Source organism: Elgaria multicarinata, chromosome 4 (assembly GCF_023053635.1).
Source record: "Elgaria multicarinata webbii isolate HBS135686 ecotype San Diego chromosome 4, rElgMul1.1.pri, whole genome shotgun sequence".
In the NCBI taxonomy this organism is placed as follows: domain Eukaryota; kingdom Metazoa; phylum Chordata; class Lepidosauria; order Squamata; family Anguidae; genus Elgaria; species Elgaria multicarinata.
In genome coordinates, this window is record NC_086174.1 from 64855545 (window position 1) to 64868793 (window position 13249).

A 13249-nucleotide genomic window follows, 5' to 3' on the forward strand; every position below is an offset into this window, starting at 1 on the left:
TTGCGTTCAATTTGGTTTACTTCTAGGTCAGTGGGGTATAGAATTGCAGCGGAAGTCTCGGAAGTACTGCTTAGGATCGCGGTTTAGGTGCGCAACTTCCTTGGCTAGAAGGAGGCGAGCGAGAAGTAGACAACGCAACTTCCCCCTCCCCCCCGCGCAAGAGATCCAGTAGGAAAGACCCTGTAGGAAAGCTCTGTCTTCTTCCCCGCTTCCCCTCCTGGAACGTCACTCGCCCCGCCCCTAACGGGCCCCAGCGCACGGGACCACCTGCCGGCGAGTCTGCCCTCGCGCAGCGCCGGGGCGCCTCGTTCGCCCTGGCGCGTCGCGCCGTCGGCATTGCTTCTTCCTGCCTTCTCTCGCGTCAGGCTCCCGGGAAACATCCCCTTTCTCTACCCTCGAGCCTAGCCACGGCCAACCAAAAGGATCGGGCATTTTTGTTTTTGCTTTTTCAAACAATGTATTTTAAATGATCGCCCCCACCCCAAGCAGGAGTTCGGATGAAAAATAGTGTGTGTGTGGGGGGGGGTCCTTTCCTTTTAAACGCCCCCCCCCCCCGCGCGCCAGGTCTGCCCCATCCATTGCCCGCGTTCCTCGTTTTGCACCTCCACCACCTACTAGTTGAATAAGGAGCGGGTTGGGGAGGGGGGAGGAGAAGGTGGGGGCAGCGCCTATAACCAGGCAACCCTCTCTCGACGTGGGGCTTGCACGGATGGGCTGGTGATTTGTAGGATTTCTCCACCAAGTCCCTGCCTCCGCCTCGCTCTGCAGCCACTCCAAAGTCTCTTCCCCTCTTTTTGAGCAGCGACTCCTTTTCATCGGCGGTGGTTGGCGTGCGCCTCTCTCTCTCTCTCTCTCTCTCCCTCCCTCCTTCCCTCCCTGGAGAAAAAGAGAGGGGAGAGGGAGAAAACCCAAGTCCCAAACACCGTCCAGATGTCGAAGAAACGCAAAACCCCCGAAGGGGGAGGATCCGGCCTCCCTGAGGAGGAACCCAAAACCCAGTTGGGGGACAGCGAGGAGCAAGGTAGGGGGGAAGCCGAAGAGCCCGCAACCGCCCGGGGGTGGGTAGATCTGGAGGGGGATCCCAGCATTGGAATGCGTCTGGGAGTCGGTGAGGGCAGCCCGGGCAGCTAGGACAGCGCAGGGGACACTGAAGCTACAGGCCGGATCGCCTCTAGCCAGGTTATTCGACCATCTCTCGTGTGTTTTTCAAGGCACTGATGAACTTTTGGGAGAGGAAGGGTTAAAAGGCCGGAGAGGGGGCAAAAAAGAAGAAGAAGAAGAAAGGAGGGGGCTTGATTAATTGATTGACGGGCTGACGGGAGAAGGAGCTGCAGGTTGGCTGTTGCATGGCTCCCCACTCTTTTTTATTTCAGTTGCGTATGGCGTGTGCCTCTCTCTCTCTCTGTGTGTCTCTCTCTTTCATCCTATCTCGGCCATTGGGAAAATATTGTGTGGATGAGATCAGTGTGTTTGGAGGGGGGAAGGTGAGCTGGTGGGTGTTCCAGTGTGTGTGTGTGTGTGTGTGTGCGGGGGGCGGGGGGGGGGAAGAGAAATCTCATCCCTGCTTTCTTTAGCAGCTCCCTTCCCTATCTCTGCTCAGGATGCCCGTTACATGGTGCCTATGCTCCAATGCTCCACTTGCATTGCACTTGGGGGAAAGTTGAGGTTTTGCTTCACTGCATTTTTTAAAATCCTATGTGTGTGAAAGAAAGAGCCCTCATGCACTTTAACACCCATGAAGAAGCTGGACTGGTGTTGGGAAAAATATATCTCCCCCCCCCCACAAAAATAATAATTAGGGAGTTCAGCAGCTTTTTTTCGTTCTTTTACTTTACCTGCTAGTTTCTTTCTCTGTGGCTTATTCTGCCTAACTGGGCCTAGAATCAACTCAAAGCCAAAGCTACAGTGTTGCAGGGCTTATGACTCTGATGCAGAGAAATGATGTGTTGGGGAAACAAACTGAGGACCCAAACTGTTGGGGATGATTGTGAAAATCAAATTGGTGAGCGTGAGCCATGTGGTGGTGTCACACCAGCTGTTGGTGTGTTTTTCTCTAAGGGCAGAATTGAGACAGTGGTTTTGCCCTAGCAGGTGCAAAAAGAAAACCTGACCTTAGAGCTGATAGAGAGGGAATGTATGTATGCCATCCAATATGGAGTCGCTTGTCCTTGCTCTTAAGGTGTTGGGGAACAAGATGTTGCTAATGCCACCTGGACTCCTGAAATTCAGTCTCCACCATGAATGTGTCGCTGGGGGGGGGGGGAGGGTGTTGGGGTGATGTGGGTTCCCCCCCTCCTGTGTTCTGTGCATCTGGTCCAATTCCTCGTGTGCTCTTACAATGACGCAGTCATGGCATTTGCACCATTTGCTTAGAAGGGTCTTGTTGGAGGTTTCAATACCTGGTGTGTTTTAGATTCCTCATACCTAAATATAAAAAAATGAAATCCACCCTCCCCATTCCATGATCATTTGTCTGTGAAAATAGATTCAGTCACTTGCAGGAAAACCTTTACTTTATATACACAGTTCTATGCAGGGTTTTGGAGTTGTTGTTTTTAGATTTTTAGTTGGATTTTTTTTGCGGGGGGGGGGAGTTGCTTGGAAGTTAGTAATTTTTTGTTTGATCTGAACCCAGAAAACCTTTTACATTGAGTATAGGTGTGGAAGCTGGATTTTCAATGAAGTGCCATTTGCCCAGGGTTGCTAGCGGTATATGTGGAAGCTCACCAAGAACCTTGTTGTGGTGCAAGTGTGATGGGTTTAAAACCAATACTTGTCATAAGTGCCTCTAATTATGTAATGGTGAACACTGCTTTAAGAGCACCTTCCTTATTCTGGAAATACAGTGGAAGTAAAATACGAGTGATTACTATATTTCATGTTTGCAAATGATTAATTAGGGTGTGATTGCCTATCCTTTGCTCTGCTCCCCTCTTTCCCCGCTCCCCTTTATTGCTGCCAAGATATTGTGTGTGGCCCTGATTGTCTCTTTCAAAGCCTCAGAAGGTTGCTGATCCTTTGCAACCAGGAGGTTCCACACCTTGAATGCATCAGCTCAGCTGTGCCTTGTGTTGGGCAGTGCAGAAACAACTATATGCATGCACAGCACTCACTGCAGGTAAATGACATGTTACAAGCCTGATGTACTCATTTCAGGTAGCAGATAAAGTGTCGTTTCCATCTTAGGTGCAACGGCAAGCCCAATCAAAGTTCCTATGCTTGCATATCATATTAAGTTGTATCCAATCAAGAGACATGTATGCACTTCGATATTGTAATATCATGGAACTTAACTGAGAATGCTGTTCCGGCTTGACGTATCAGACTTTTTTTTTTAGGATGCATTTTTCCTTTCAGTTTTCCTTGGTGGTGAGGAAAGAAATTCTGTTTGCTATATGTATGAAAAATTAAATGTAGGAACCATTTGGAGAATATAGTATATCACAATATCAGAATGGGTATTTGTGTGTGTGTGTGACAGAGAAAGATGGTGGTTGTGATTTTACCCCGAATTGACATCTGCTTTACAATACAGCTATGGATTATCCTGAAATGATTTGCTGTGTATATACAGAGCATTTGTGTTCTATAGAAACACAATTAAGCTCCCATACCAAAATGGGAGTATTCATCTGAATGAAACGGCGCATGCATAAATGTTAACCCAATTGGGGCATTCTTTCCTTGCTGGTTTTGTTTAATTCAAACAGGTGATCTTATTTATCAATCCTGCTAGGATATCTTGAAATTGCAAAAAATCCAGAAAAAGCCTTTCTGCGGCAACAGGAAAATAATAGATGAAGGCTGGAGGTTGGAGCAACTGATCTAGGCTTTGCCATTTTAATTCTGTGCAGTATGTGGTAAAATCAAGAGTATACTCTACAAAGATGGGCTATAACTAGTTCTATGTATGGTTCTTTAAAATCTCTGACCAATGCAGCCTAATTCATACATGACTTCCCAATGCGCTTTCACCTCCATCCCTTCTATGATAAGAACAAGCCTGTGGCGTATACAGTTGCCATCCGCAAGCTTGCTTTTCTGCGCATGCACTAAAGCAGATGGCTTTTGAGCACTTGGTCTACTGAGCACTGACCATGCAGACGCAGAATCTCACTTAACGTTCCGAGCTGGAGAAGAAATTTTAGGGGGGAAGTTGTGCTTGATTTGTAATACAGCCAAGCATTATGAGCTGGACAGTTTTGTACACTGAACTAGGAGCCAGATCACGATGAACTTCAGTAACATCACTAGTTTAAATGCATGGATCTTAATGCTAGATAGATTTGTGTGCTCAAAAAATAATCATAAATGACTCATCTGAATGTTTGATATTGAGACATTAGTTAAAACAAAAACAGGATATTCAAAGGTATGGGTAATGCTTTCATCTGAAATGCCAGATTAAAAAGTACGTTCTGAATCAGCCAGCTATAAGAAGAGCAGAAGGTGATTTAAGTGAAGGAAATAGTTCACATGGATGTGCTCTATATTGCAACAAGAAAATGTTTACCTCTGTGCAGTTTTCACTGCAGTAAAAATATGTGTATTTATTTATTGAAAAAAAATATGTCTTGCCCTTCCACTGCCAAGCAATGTTCGGGGCAGCTTACATCATTATTAAAAATAAACAAAAAAACCATTGTGAAGAAAGTCATTTTTAACAAGAGTTAAAAGCTGAAACAACTACAGCTGATAAAACTACTTATATGAAATGGGATCATCCATTAAAATCTCAATCAGGCAAAGCTCGTCTAAATACAACACCCACACCGACAGCCTTTCCTTGGGGTTGAAGGCAAAAATGACTTCCTGAGGAAGGGACAATGAGTTCTGCAGTTTAGGTGAGATGACAAAGAAGGTTTTCCCAACCATCCTCCAAAGTTTTGTATAAGCCACAGTCAGGATGAAGAGATGGCCTTGCTCACCAGAACTCAGGGAATAGGGACGATGGGATGGGAGGAGGCAGGCAGGAGGTCTTTTCAGTTGCCTGGGCCGAAGGCAAATTGGGCTTTAACACGACTGCCAGCATCTTTAAGTTGTGCCTGGAAATGAACTGGTAACCAATGCAGCTGCTGTAAAATGGATGCAATATGTTCCTGTAACCAAGCAGCCACTAGCACTAACTATAATTTTTAAAAGTTAAAAAAACCCACACAAAACAACTATTGCCAGAATTTAGTTCACTCTTTGTGTAAGGCTTTTTGCTTGTACACATTGACCTGGTCTGCGCAATCACTGCTGACTAGGGATGTGCTCCGCTTCTAATCGGACCGGCGAATTAGAAGTGGAGCGGGGGGCTTCGCCTGCCCTTAAGGTGGAGGCGAAGAGGATTGGGAGGCCGGCAGAGTGTGGTGAAGAGGATTGAGGTGAAGGCGGATCCTTCGCCTCGATCCGGAGCTCCGCCGGAAAGGTAAGTGGGGTTTACCGGGCCCTGCCGCTGTTGCTGTCGCCCATGCTGCGACAGCGGCAGGGCCTGGTAAACCCCCCCTCCTCTCCCTTACCTGCGTCCATCTGCGGTCCGTCGGCTTCTTCAATTGAGCCCGCGGTTCAACCAGGAAGTCTGGGCCGCTTCCCCCTCCCCCTTGGTCCCTTACTGGGCTCTGCTGCCATCGCTGCACGGGCGGTGACGGCGGCAGGGCCCGGTAACCCCCCTCCGCCCTCCTCTCCCTTACCTGCCTCCGTCCGCGGTCCGTCGGCTTCTTCAATTGAGCCCGCGGTTCAACCAGGAAGTCTGGGCCGCTTCCCCCTCCCTCTTGGTCCCTTACCGGGCTCTGCTGCCGTCGCCGCACGGGCGGTGACGGCGGCAGGGCCCGGTAACCCCCCTCCGCCCTCCTCTCCCTTACCTGCCTCCGTCCGCGGTCCGTCGGCTTCTTCAGTTGAGCCCGCGGTTCAACCAGGAAGTCTGGGCCGCTTCCCCCTCCCCCTTGGTCCCTTACCGGGCTCTGCCGCCGTCGCTGCATGGGCGATGACGGCGGCAGGGCCCGGTAACCCTCCTCCGCCCTCCTCTCCCTTACCTGCCTCCGTCCGCGGTCCGTCGGCTTCTTCAATTGAGCCTGCTGTTCAACCAGGAAGTCTGGGCCGCAAGGCTCAATTGAAGAAGCCGACGGACCGCGGATGGAGGCAGGTAAGGCCCCCCTCCCCCTTGGTCCCTTACCGGGCTCTGCCACCGTCGCCGCATGGGCGGCGATGGTGGCAGGGCCCGGTAACCCCCCCCCGCCCTCCTCTCCCGGTCTTACCTGGCGCCATTCCCCTCCACTGCGGAGCTCCGATTCGGAGCTGGAGCTCCGCGGCGAAGAGGAGCGGAGTATGGGCGGAGCAGTGCGGAGCGGAGCGGGCTGATCCGAAATTTTCGGATCGGCCCGCGGGGCGGAACGGGGGGTCCATGCACACCCCTCCTGCTGACTACTGTGACTTATTTAACTGTGTGCCAGGCAATTTTTGAATATTCAAACCATAGCCGCAGGTTGTTGTGTCATCCAAACCCAGGGAATGTGGATTATGCAAAGGTTAAACAGCCATGACATAACCCATTGTTTGCATGTTCAGATGACATGACAAACCGCCACTTGAATATTCAAAATGGCCACCAGCACGCATCACAGCCCATCATGGGTTAAATAAGTCATGCTGGGTTGTTTGATTGTCTTAACAGCTCATAGTGTGCTGGTAGCATTTGAACATATTAAGACAAATAATAGTTTCATGGCAGCTTAACATCATGAGAGCTCTTTCTCTCATGGTGGGTGCAATGCATCTCATTGATGCATTGTACATGGGTAACTCTTATCTTGCTTGTTGTTGCAAGGAAGAACAGAGCTTTTCTAAAGCTCAAAAAGCCCCATTTACTCTTGCTTTGCAGAGAAGCTTCTCAAGTCCGGAGTGCTTCTTGAATGCCAATAGGAGAGGGCAAGGTCACCGGTATCACAGGAGTTCAGAAAGAGCTGCCATGTTGGAGAAACTTCTCTTTATTATTCTTGCATTTATGGCCACAGTTTATCCTGGGATCATCCAGGGTTCTCCCCTGCCTGAGCACTGGATCTCCTGTGTGTCACCTAGATGAACAGGTTTGACCCCTGGATGATCCAGGGATAAACCTTAGGTCTAGCTATGGCCTATATCCCACCTTTTTTCCTCCAAGAAACCCAAGGTGGCATACATAATCCTCCTCCTCCTCTTCACTTTATCCTCACAACAACAACCCTGTGAGGTAGGTTGGGCAGAGAGTCTGTGACTGGCCCAAAGTCACCCAGTGGGTTTCCATGGCTGCATACTAGTCTGCATAGTCTAACAAGGGCTTCATTCAAGCACTTGATGATCTCTTGACATGTTCTCTAACAGATTTTATCTCAATGTTCCTCAAAAAGTTCCAGGGCATCATCAAACCCCTTATGTGTTTTCCACAATCCTCTCCCCCCTTTCTTCTGCTGGATATAATTTTATGAGACTGTGTGGTACAGTGGGTAAAGCATTGGACTCTGGTTGGGGAGCTCAGATCACTACCAAACTGTGACGTTTGAGCACTCTTTCAGCCTTACCTTCCTAAGGTGGGCATTTACGCATTATTGCAAAAAAAGAGAGAGAGAGAGAGAGAGAGAGAGAGAGAGAGAGAGAGAGAGAGAGAGAGAAGGAAATGCATCCCACCCACAAAAATACAAAGTGGGCATGGATTTGCATATTCTACATATAAATGCAAATGTAGACATAATTACTATAATTTAAATAGAAATACAATGCATCTTACCTCGGGACACCACACTGTGGGCAGGTGGCCTGTGTGCCTGCTCCCTCTGCTGTCCAGGTGCTCACTGTTCATGGGGAACTTTAAGTCCTCTTCCCGCTCTCCCACCTTATGGTTCCTTCTCTTAAAATCAGACTTGAACTCTGTAGCCCTTCAAATAGGGGGCACCTTCAAATCGAGGACGGTAAAGAAAGCCACATGGCCACCTTATGGCGATATCATCTATAGCATTGTGAGCTCGCTGGAGCAGGGTGGGATACAAATGTGGTGGTGGTGATTATGTTTTTTCAAGTTAGATCATTTAATGGTTTCACAAAGGCCGAGTAACCGCATACAATTGATTAGTAAATTGAAAACAAAAACAAAAGTTTTTAGAACTGCACTATGAGGAGGATGTGGTGAGGCTACTCATAAGTGGTGCTAGCAGAATGAGTCTTCAGAATAAACACTGTAGTGCATATGGGAATGGACCTGTTCAGACAACACACTAAGCCATGGTTAGGCTCCTAACCCTTTTGCAGTAAATGGTTAGTGAGTGTGTTTAAACTTGGTTATGTAGCCACCATGGTTAGGGATGGTGCACACGACACGGTAAGTCATGGACCACATGACACACTAAGCCATAATGTTTAGCTCAGAATGCTTAACCACCATGGCTTAGCGTGTCGTCCGAACAGGGTCAATGTGTCAGCAAAGAACAGCTTTCTCTAACCTGGTGCTTTCCAGTTATGTTAGACTAAAGCTCCCATAATGGGAATTGAAATGTATGTATACAGTTCTAAGTCCAAATCGTGGGACATGCAAACAGTGCCAGATTGGGTGTATTTATTTAACATATTTCTATCCTGCCTTTCTTCCATCATGGAACTCAAGATGATTGAGATGGGGTTCCCTGGCAGCCTCCCATCCAAACAATGACTAGTCCCAAACCTGCTTGGCTTCAGCAAGATGGGTACAACAGGTGTCGTCAGACCACGACCTGGATGCATTGTACTTGTGTGCAACCTCTTCTTCTTTTTTCACTCTCCATGTTCCAGGCAGCCCAATCAGTTTCCTCAATTATCTCTGTTGTAGCTTAAAGCTCTTATTGCCAGGAAGAAGCCTTGGAAGAGGCAGTTCAACATTTTAGAATGGATAAAGAAAAATGCACAAAAGCTAGGAAACCACCAAACACTCAGTAATTAAAGGGAAAGGGAGTCAGGTCAGGGCAAGGTGGCATGACCTTCTGGGCTGGATTTGGCCCTTGGTCCTGAGGTTCTGCACATACTTACTTAACGGCAGCTAGAGATCTCTAACGGCGAATTCTCTCTTTCTCTTTCTCCAACAGAGAATTCTCAGCACTTTTACTAAACTATACTTTTACTAAACTATAGTTCACATTATTACATTGTGGGGAGGGGAAACCAAATCAGTCATGTGTGTCTAAAACCAATATAGGTTTGGAGAGAGAGAGAGAGAGAGAGAGAGTGCAACCCTAAGATGTGTTGGATATGTTTGGACTGAAACTCCCCGAAGAACCTCTCTATACTCAAAGAGAGATTGGTTTTTCCTTCCCACCATTCTATTTAGTTAAAATCTCACCTAACATTGTGTGTGCAAGTGTGTCCTTAGCTAGATTTCTTGGGACCTTTAGAAGCGTTTTCTGTCCAAAAAAAGCATTTAGCCCACTTAATATGCCTGAATTTAGGTATTCTACTGTTGAGCAAACTTTATTTTTGACTAGTTTTGCCCCTGGGTTACTATATATATATGTGTGTGTGTGGTTTACTGTTTTTAATGGATAATGTTGATTTCATTGTTGTATTGTTTGATGTAGTCAAAGGGGTGCTTCCAGGTGGAGGGCTGCTACCACTACCAATCAGAAGGCATTGTGAAGCTATTCCTTTTTCAACCCTCCTTAACAGTTTTTTTTTGGGGGGGGGGAGGGTGAAAAAATAGAAGGAAAAAGCAATGTCATGAATTGTTTGTAACCTTCCCATGGGAAAACATGGGGACATTACAAATGGATCATGACATTGTCTGGATCTCCTCCAAATTCCATGAATGAGCAGGGTGATTGCTCAATAAAGGCCTTGTCTGGAAACCCCTAAGCTACCGTATTTCTTTGATTCTAAGACGCCATCGATTGTAAGACGCACACTAATTTCAGTACCACCAACAGAAAAAAAGCTTTGATTCTAACAAATAATAAACACACCCACGATTCTAAGACACACCCCGTTTTTAGAGATGTTTATATGGGGGGAAAAGTGTGTCTTAGAATCGAAGAAATACGGTACTTCTGCTGTCCTACTGGGCTGAGAATGTATACACAATTTTAAATAAATAAATAAATAACCTCTGCTTGGGCTGACAGGACTCTTCATTGAATGGTGTTTCCTAAGAGAAATCCAAACAGAGAGATGTTATAATTTGAATAAACTCTAGAACACATTATTGGAAAACTTCTGTGCTTGTTTTTCTTAAACCTCTTTGTCCGTGGTACCCAGTATCTTTTCTATAAGCTGCTTTTTAAGTTCTTAACAAAAAGAGTTTCATATATTGCACAATTGTCCGAAATTAAGACTTTTACCTTATGTGACTTTTCCTTCTTCCTTTTCATTCTGAGAAAATGAGCTGAGTCACTGAAAGGCAAGTGTAGCAGCCGTTGAGTAAGATACAAGCACTGATAATATTAAAATATGGAAGCAGGAGAAGGACTTGCGTGGTTTGTGCAGTTCACGTCTCTGGCAAATAATGAAATATGATTGAATTGATATTGTGTGACTCTTGAATATAAAAGCTACCTAAAGTTAAAACCAGATCATGCTGCCCTTTGTTCCAGAATATATATCGAGACCTATTTTGTCATCTACTTTTCCAAATCATTTCTACTATACAATTGAATTCTTCTCTGAACTGTTGTGTTTCTTCTTACTCATTTGTTTAAGACACAAATTGATCAATTCATTGTTGTGACCAAAACTTCATAGGCTTGGAAATTGGGAATTGTTTTATGTCTTTATACTGTTAGTTTTACCCTACCCTGTGCCTGTTTACCCTACCCTGTGCCTGTTTGCATTCTCTTCCCCTCCTTATTGTTTTATTATGATTTTATTAGAATGTAAGCCTATGCGGCAGGGTCTCGCTATTTACTGTTTTACTCTGTACAGCACCATGTACATTGATGGTGCTATATAAATAATAATAATAATAATAATAATAATAATAATAATAATAATGTCATGATCTAGGTAAATCTATGAACTCTTTGCAGCCCTAAATACTTGATGGCAATCATGCATTTGAAAATTTGTGCTAAGTCAAGGGTATCTATTAGAATGCTACTCTGTGTTCCATCTTAATATGCTTGAATTTAGGTGTTGTACTGCTGAGTAAACTTTACTTTTGATGGGTTTTGCCCCTGCATCGTTCATAGGATCCTGTCAAACCACAAAGTATAACCACTTGGAACTTGTGTTTTCTCTCTCTAGTTTGCTCTGGTACAGGGTGTGGGGAACTTGAGGTCCACCATATGTTGCTGGACTCCAACTTCCATTAGCTCCAGCCACCTTGGCCAATGGTGGACAGCTTGATGAAAATGTCAACCCAGTGTGCAGCTGCTGTGAAAAAGGCAAATTCCATGTTGGGTATAATTAGGAAAGGAAGTGAGAACAAAACTGCCAATATACTGTCCATACACAAATCTACGGTAGAACCACACTTGGAATACTGCGTACAGTTCTGGTCACCACACCTTCAAAAAGATATTGTAGAGTTGGAAAAAGTGCAGAAAAGGGCAACTGAAATGGCTGGAAAACCTCCCCTATGAGGGAAGGTTACAACAGCTGGGATTGTTTAACTTGAAGAAAAGACGAGTAAGGGCAGCTATTATAGAGTTGTACAATGCATAGTGTAGAGAAAGTGGATAAGGAGATTTTTTCTCCCTCTTTCATAATACCAGAACCCATGTTCATCCCATGAAATTGATTGGTGGGAGATTCAAGACAGATGGGGAAAAAAACCACTTCTTCACGCAGTGCATAGTCAAACTATAGAATTCGCTACCACAAGATGTAGTGATGACCACCGATTTGGATGGCTTCAAAAGGGGGTTAAACAAATTCATGGAGGGGAAGGCTATAAATGGCTACCATCAGACCATCAGTGCATTTGGTTGACTTTTACTGGTAGCAGTTCTTCAGGAACTCACCCTTCTACCTACGATTTTTTTCACCTGGAGATACCAGGGATTAAATGTACAACTAGGAATGTTACTGAATTTTATAGTTCTTGGGCTAGATGGCTGAAATTTCTGCATTTGTAATATTCACTTTTGTAGTGAGCTTGTTATTACTTTCAGAATAGATTGCAAGCTTTAGAGCATGTTTAATGTGCGTCTAAATTCTGGCATTTTTGTGCATGCACTGAATTTGTTAAAGTAACCCTTTTATTTTAGGAGGAAATGTGATGATGTCTCTTAAACCCTTTTGGGAAAGGTTGGCATATGAACCCTTTTCACAAACCAATCATGACTGAAACAACAGTAATGTAGGTTGCATACACCTCCACATACCAATCGTTCTTTTTCTCTTTCATATACTAATTGGTGACAACAAATAAATATTAGGTTGGTGGGCTTGGATGAGAGAAAAGAGGTGACTTGCTTAGTTTCTTCCTTGTACTCGTGGGTGCTTTCTGCTGTCCTGTGGGCCACATCTACAGCTACAGTTGGACATATCTGTCAATTTCAGTATTTTTCAGTTTCTCATTTTTTCAGCCTTCACCTCAGTTCATCCCGAATATTTATTTATTTATTAAATTTATATACTGCCCCATAGCCAAAGCTCTCTGGGCGGTTTACAAAAGTTAAAAACAGTGAACATTAAAAAGTATACAAAATTTAAAACCATCAAAAATATAAAACCAACAGTATAAAACAACAGTACCCATTTAAACAAGAACAATGTTATTTTAAAACTTTGCAAGAACATTCATTTGCATTTTTATTTGTAAGCAGTTTTCATGATATATGCATTTTCATGTTACTTTCATGAATATATGTGTTTTTGTGTCAGGGTGGATTTGATTTAAATCAATTTGATTTAAATCATGAATTAAATCACTACTCAGAAAGACTCGATTACAGAAACCTCTGGAAGAGCATGACATTGTGAATGGATTAATGGAATTCATTTACCAAAAAATTTAAACAGCTTCATGCTACATAATTAAAAACTAATCCTTATTTCATGATGAATAACCTTTGGACTATAATGTATCTTAAATAGAAAATTATCATTAGATAGATTTTACCCAAAAAGCATTTTATTAAAATATTCAATTTAAATTTAAAAAAAATCTGTTTTAAATAAAAAAATCTGATATATATTTAAAAATCATTGATTTATCCACCCTGTTTTGTGTGCACTTTTCTCAAATCTATGCATTGCTTTGATTGGAGAACTCCATTGCAAAATTGGGAAAAGTCTGAAGGGGAAAGGATTAAAGGCTGAAGGGGAGATGTGG

General features: G+C 44.4%; 1 protein-coding gene across 2 annotated transcripts in view; it reads left to right on the forward strand.

Moving 5' to 3' along the window:
• The first annotated feature begins 878 nt into the window (after positions 1–878).
• The window catches only part of PDE10A (phosphodiesterase 10A), a 238710-nt gene continuing 226339 nt past the window's right edge, over positions 879–13249 (forward strand). For both annotated transcript variants that reach the window (XM_063124458.1, XM_063124459.1), the window contains exon 1: positions 879–1021. In XM_063124458.1, the coding sequence (XP_062980528.1) occupies positions 931–1021 (91 nt within the window). In that variant the 5' untranslated portion in view covers positions 879–930. The remainder of the gene's footprint in view (positions 1022–13249) is intronic.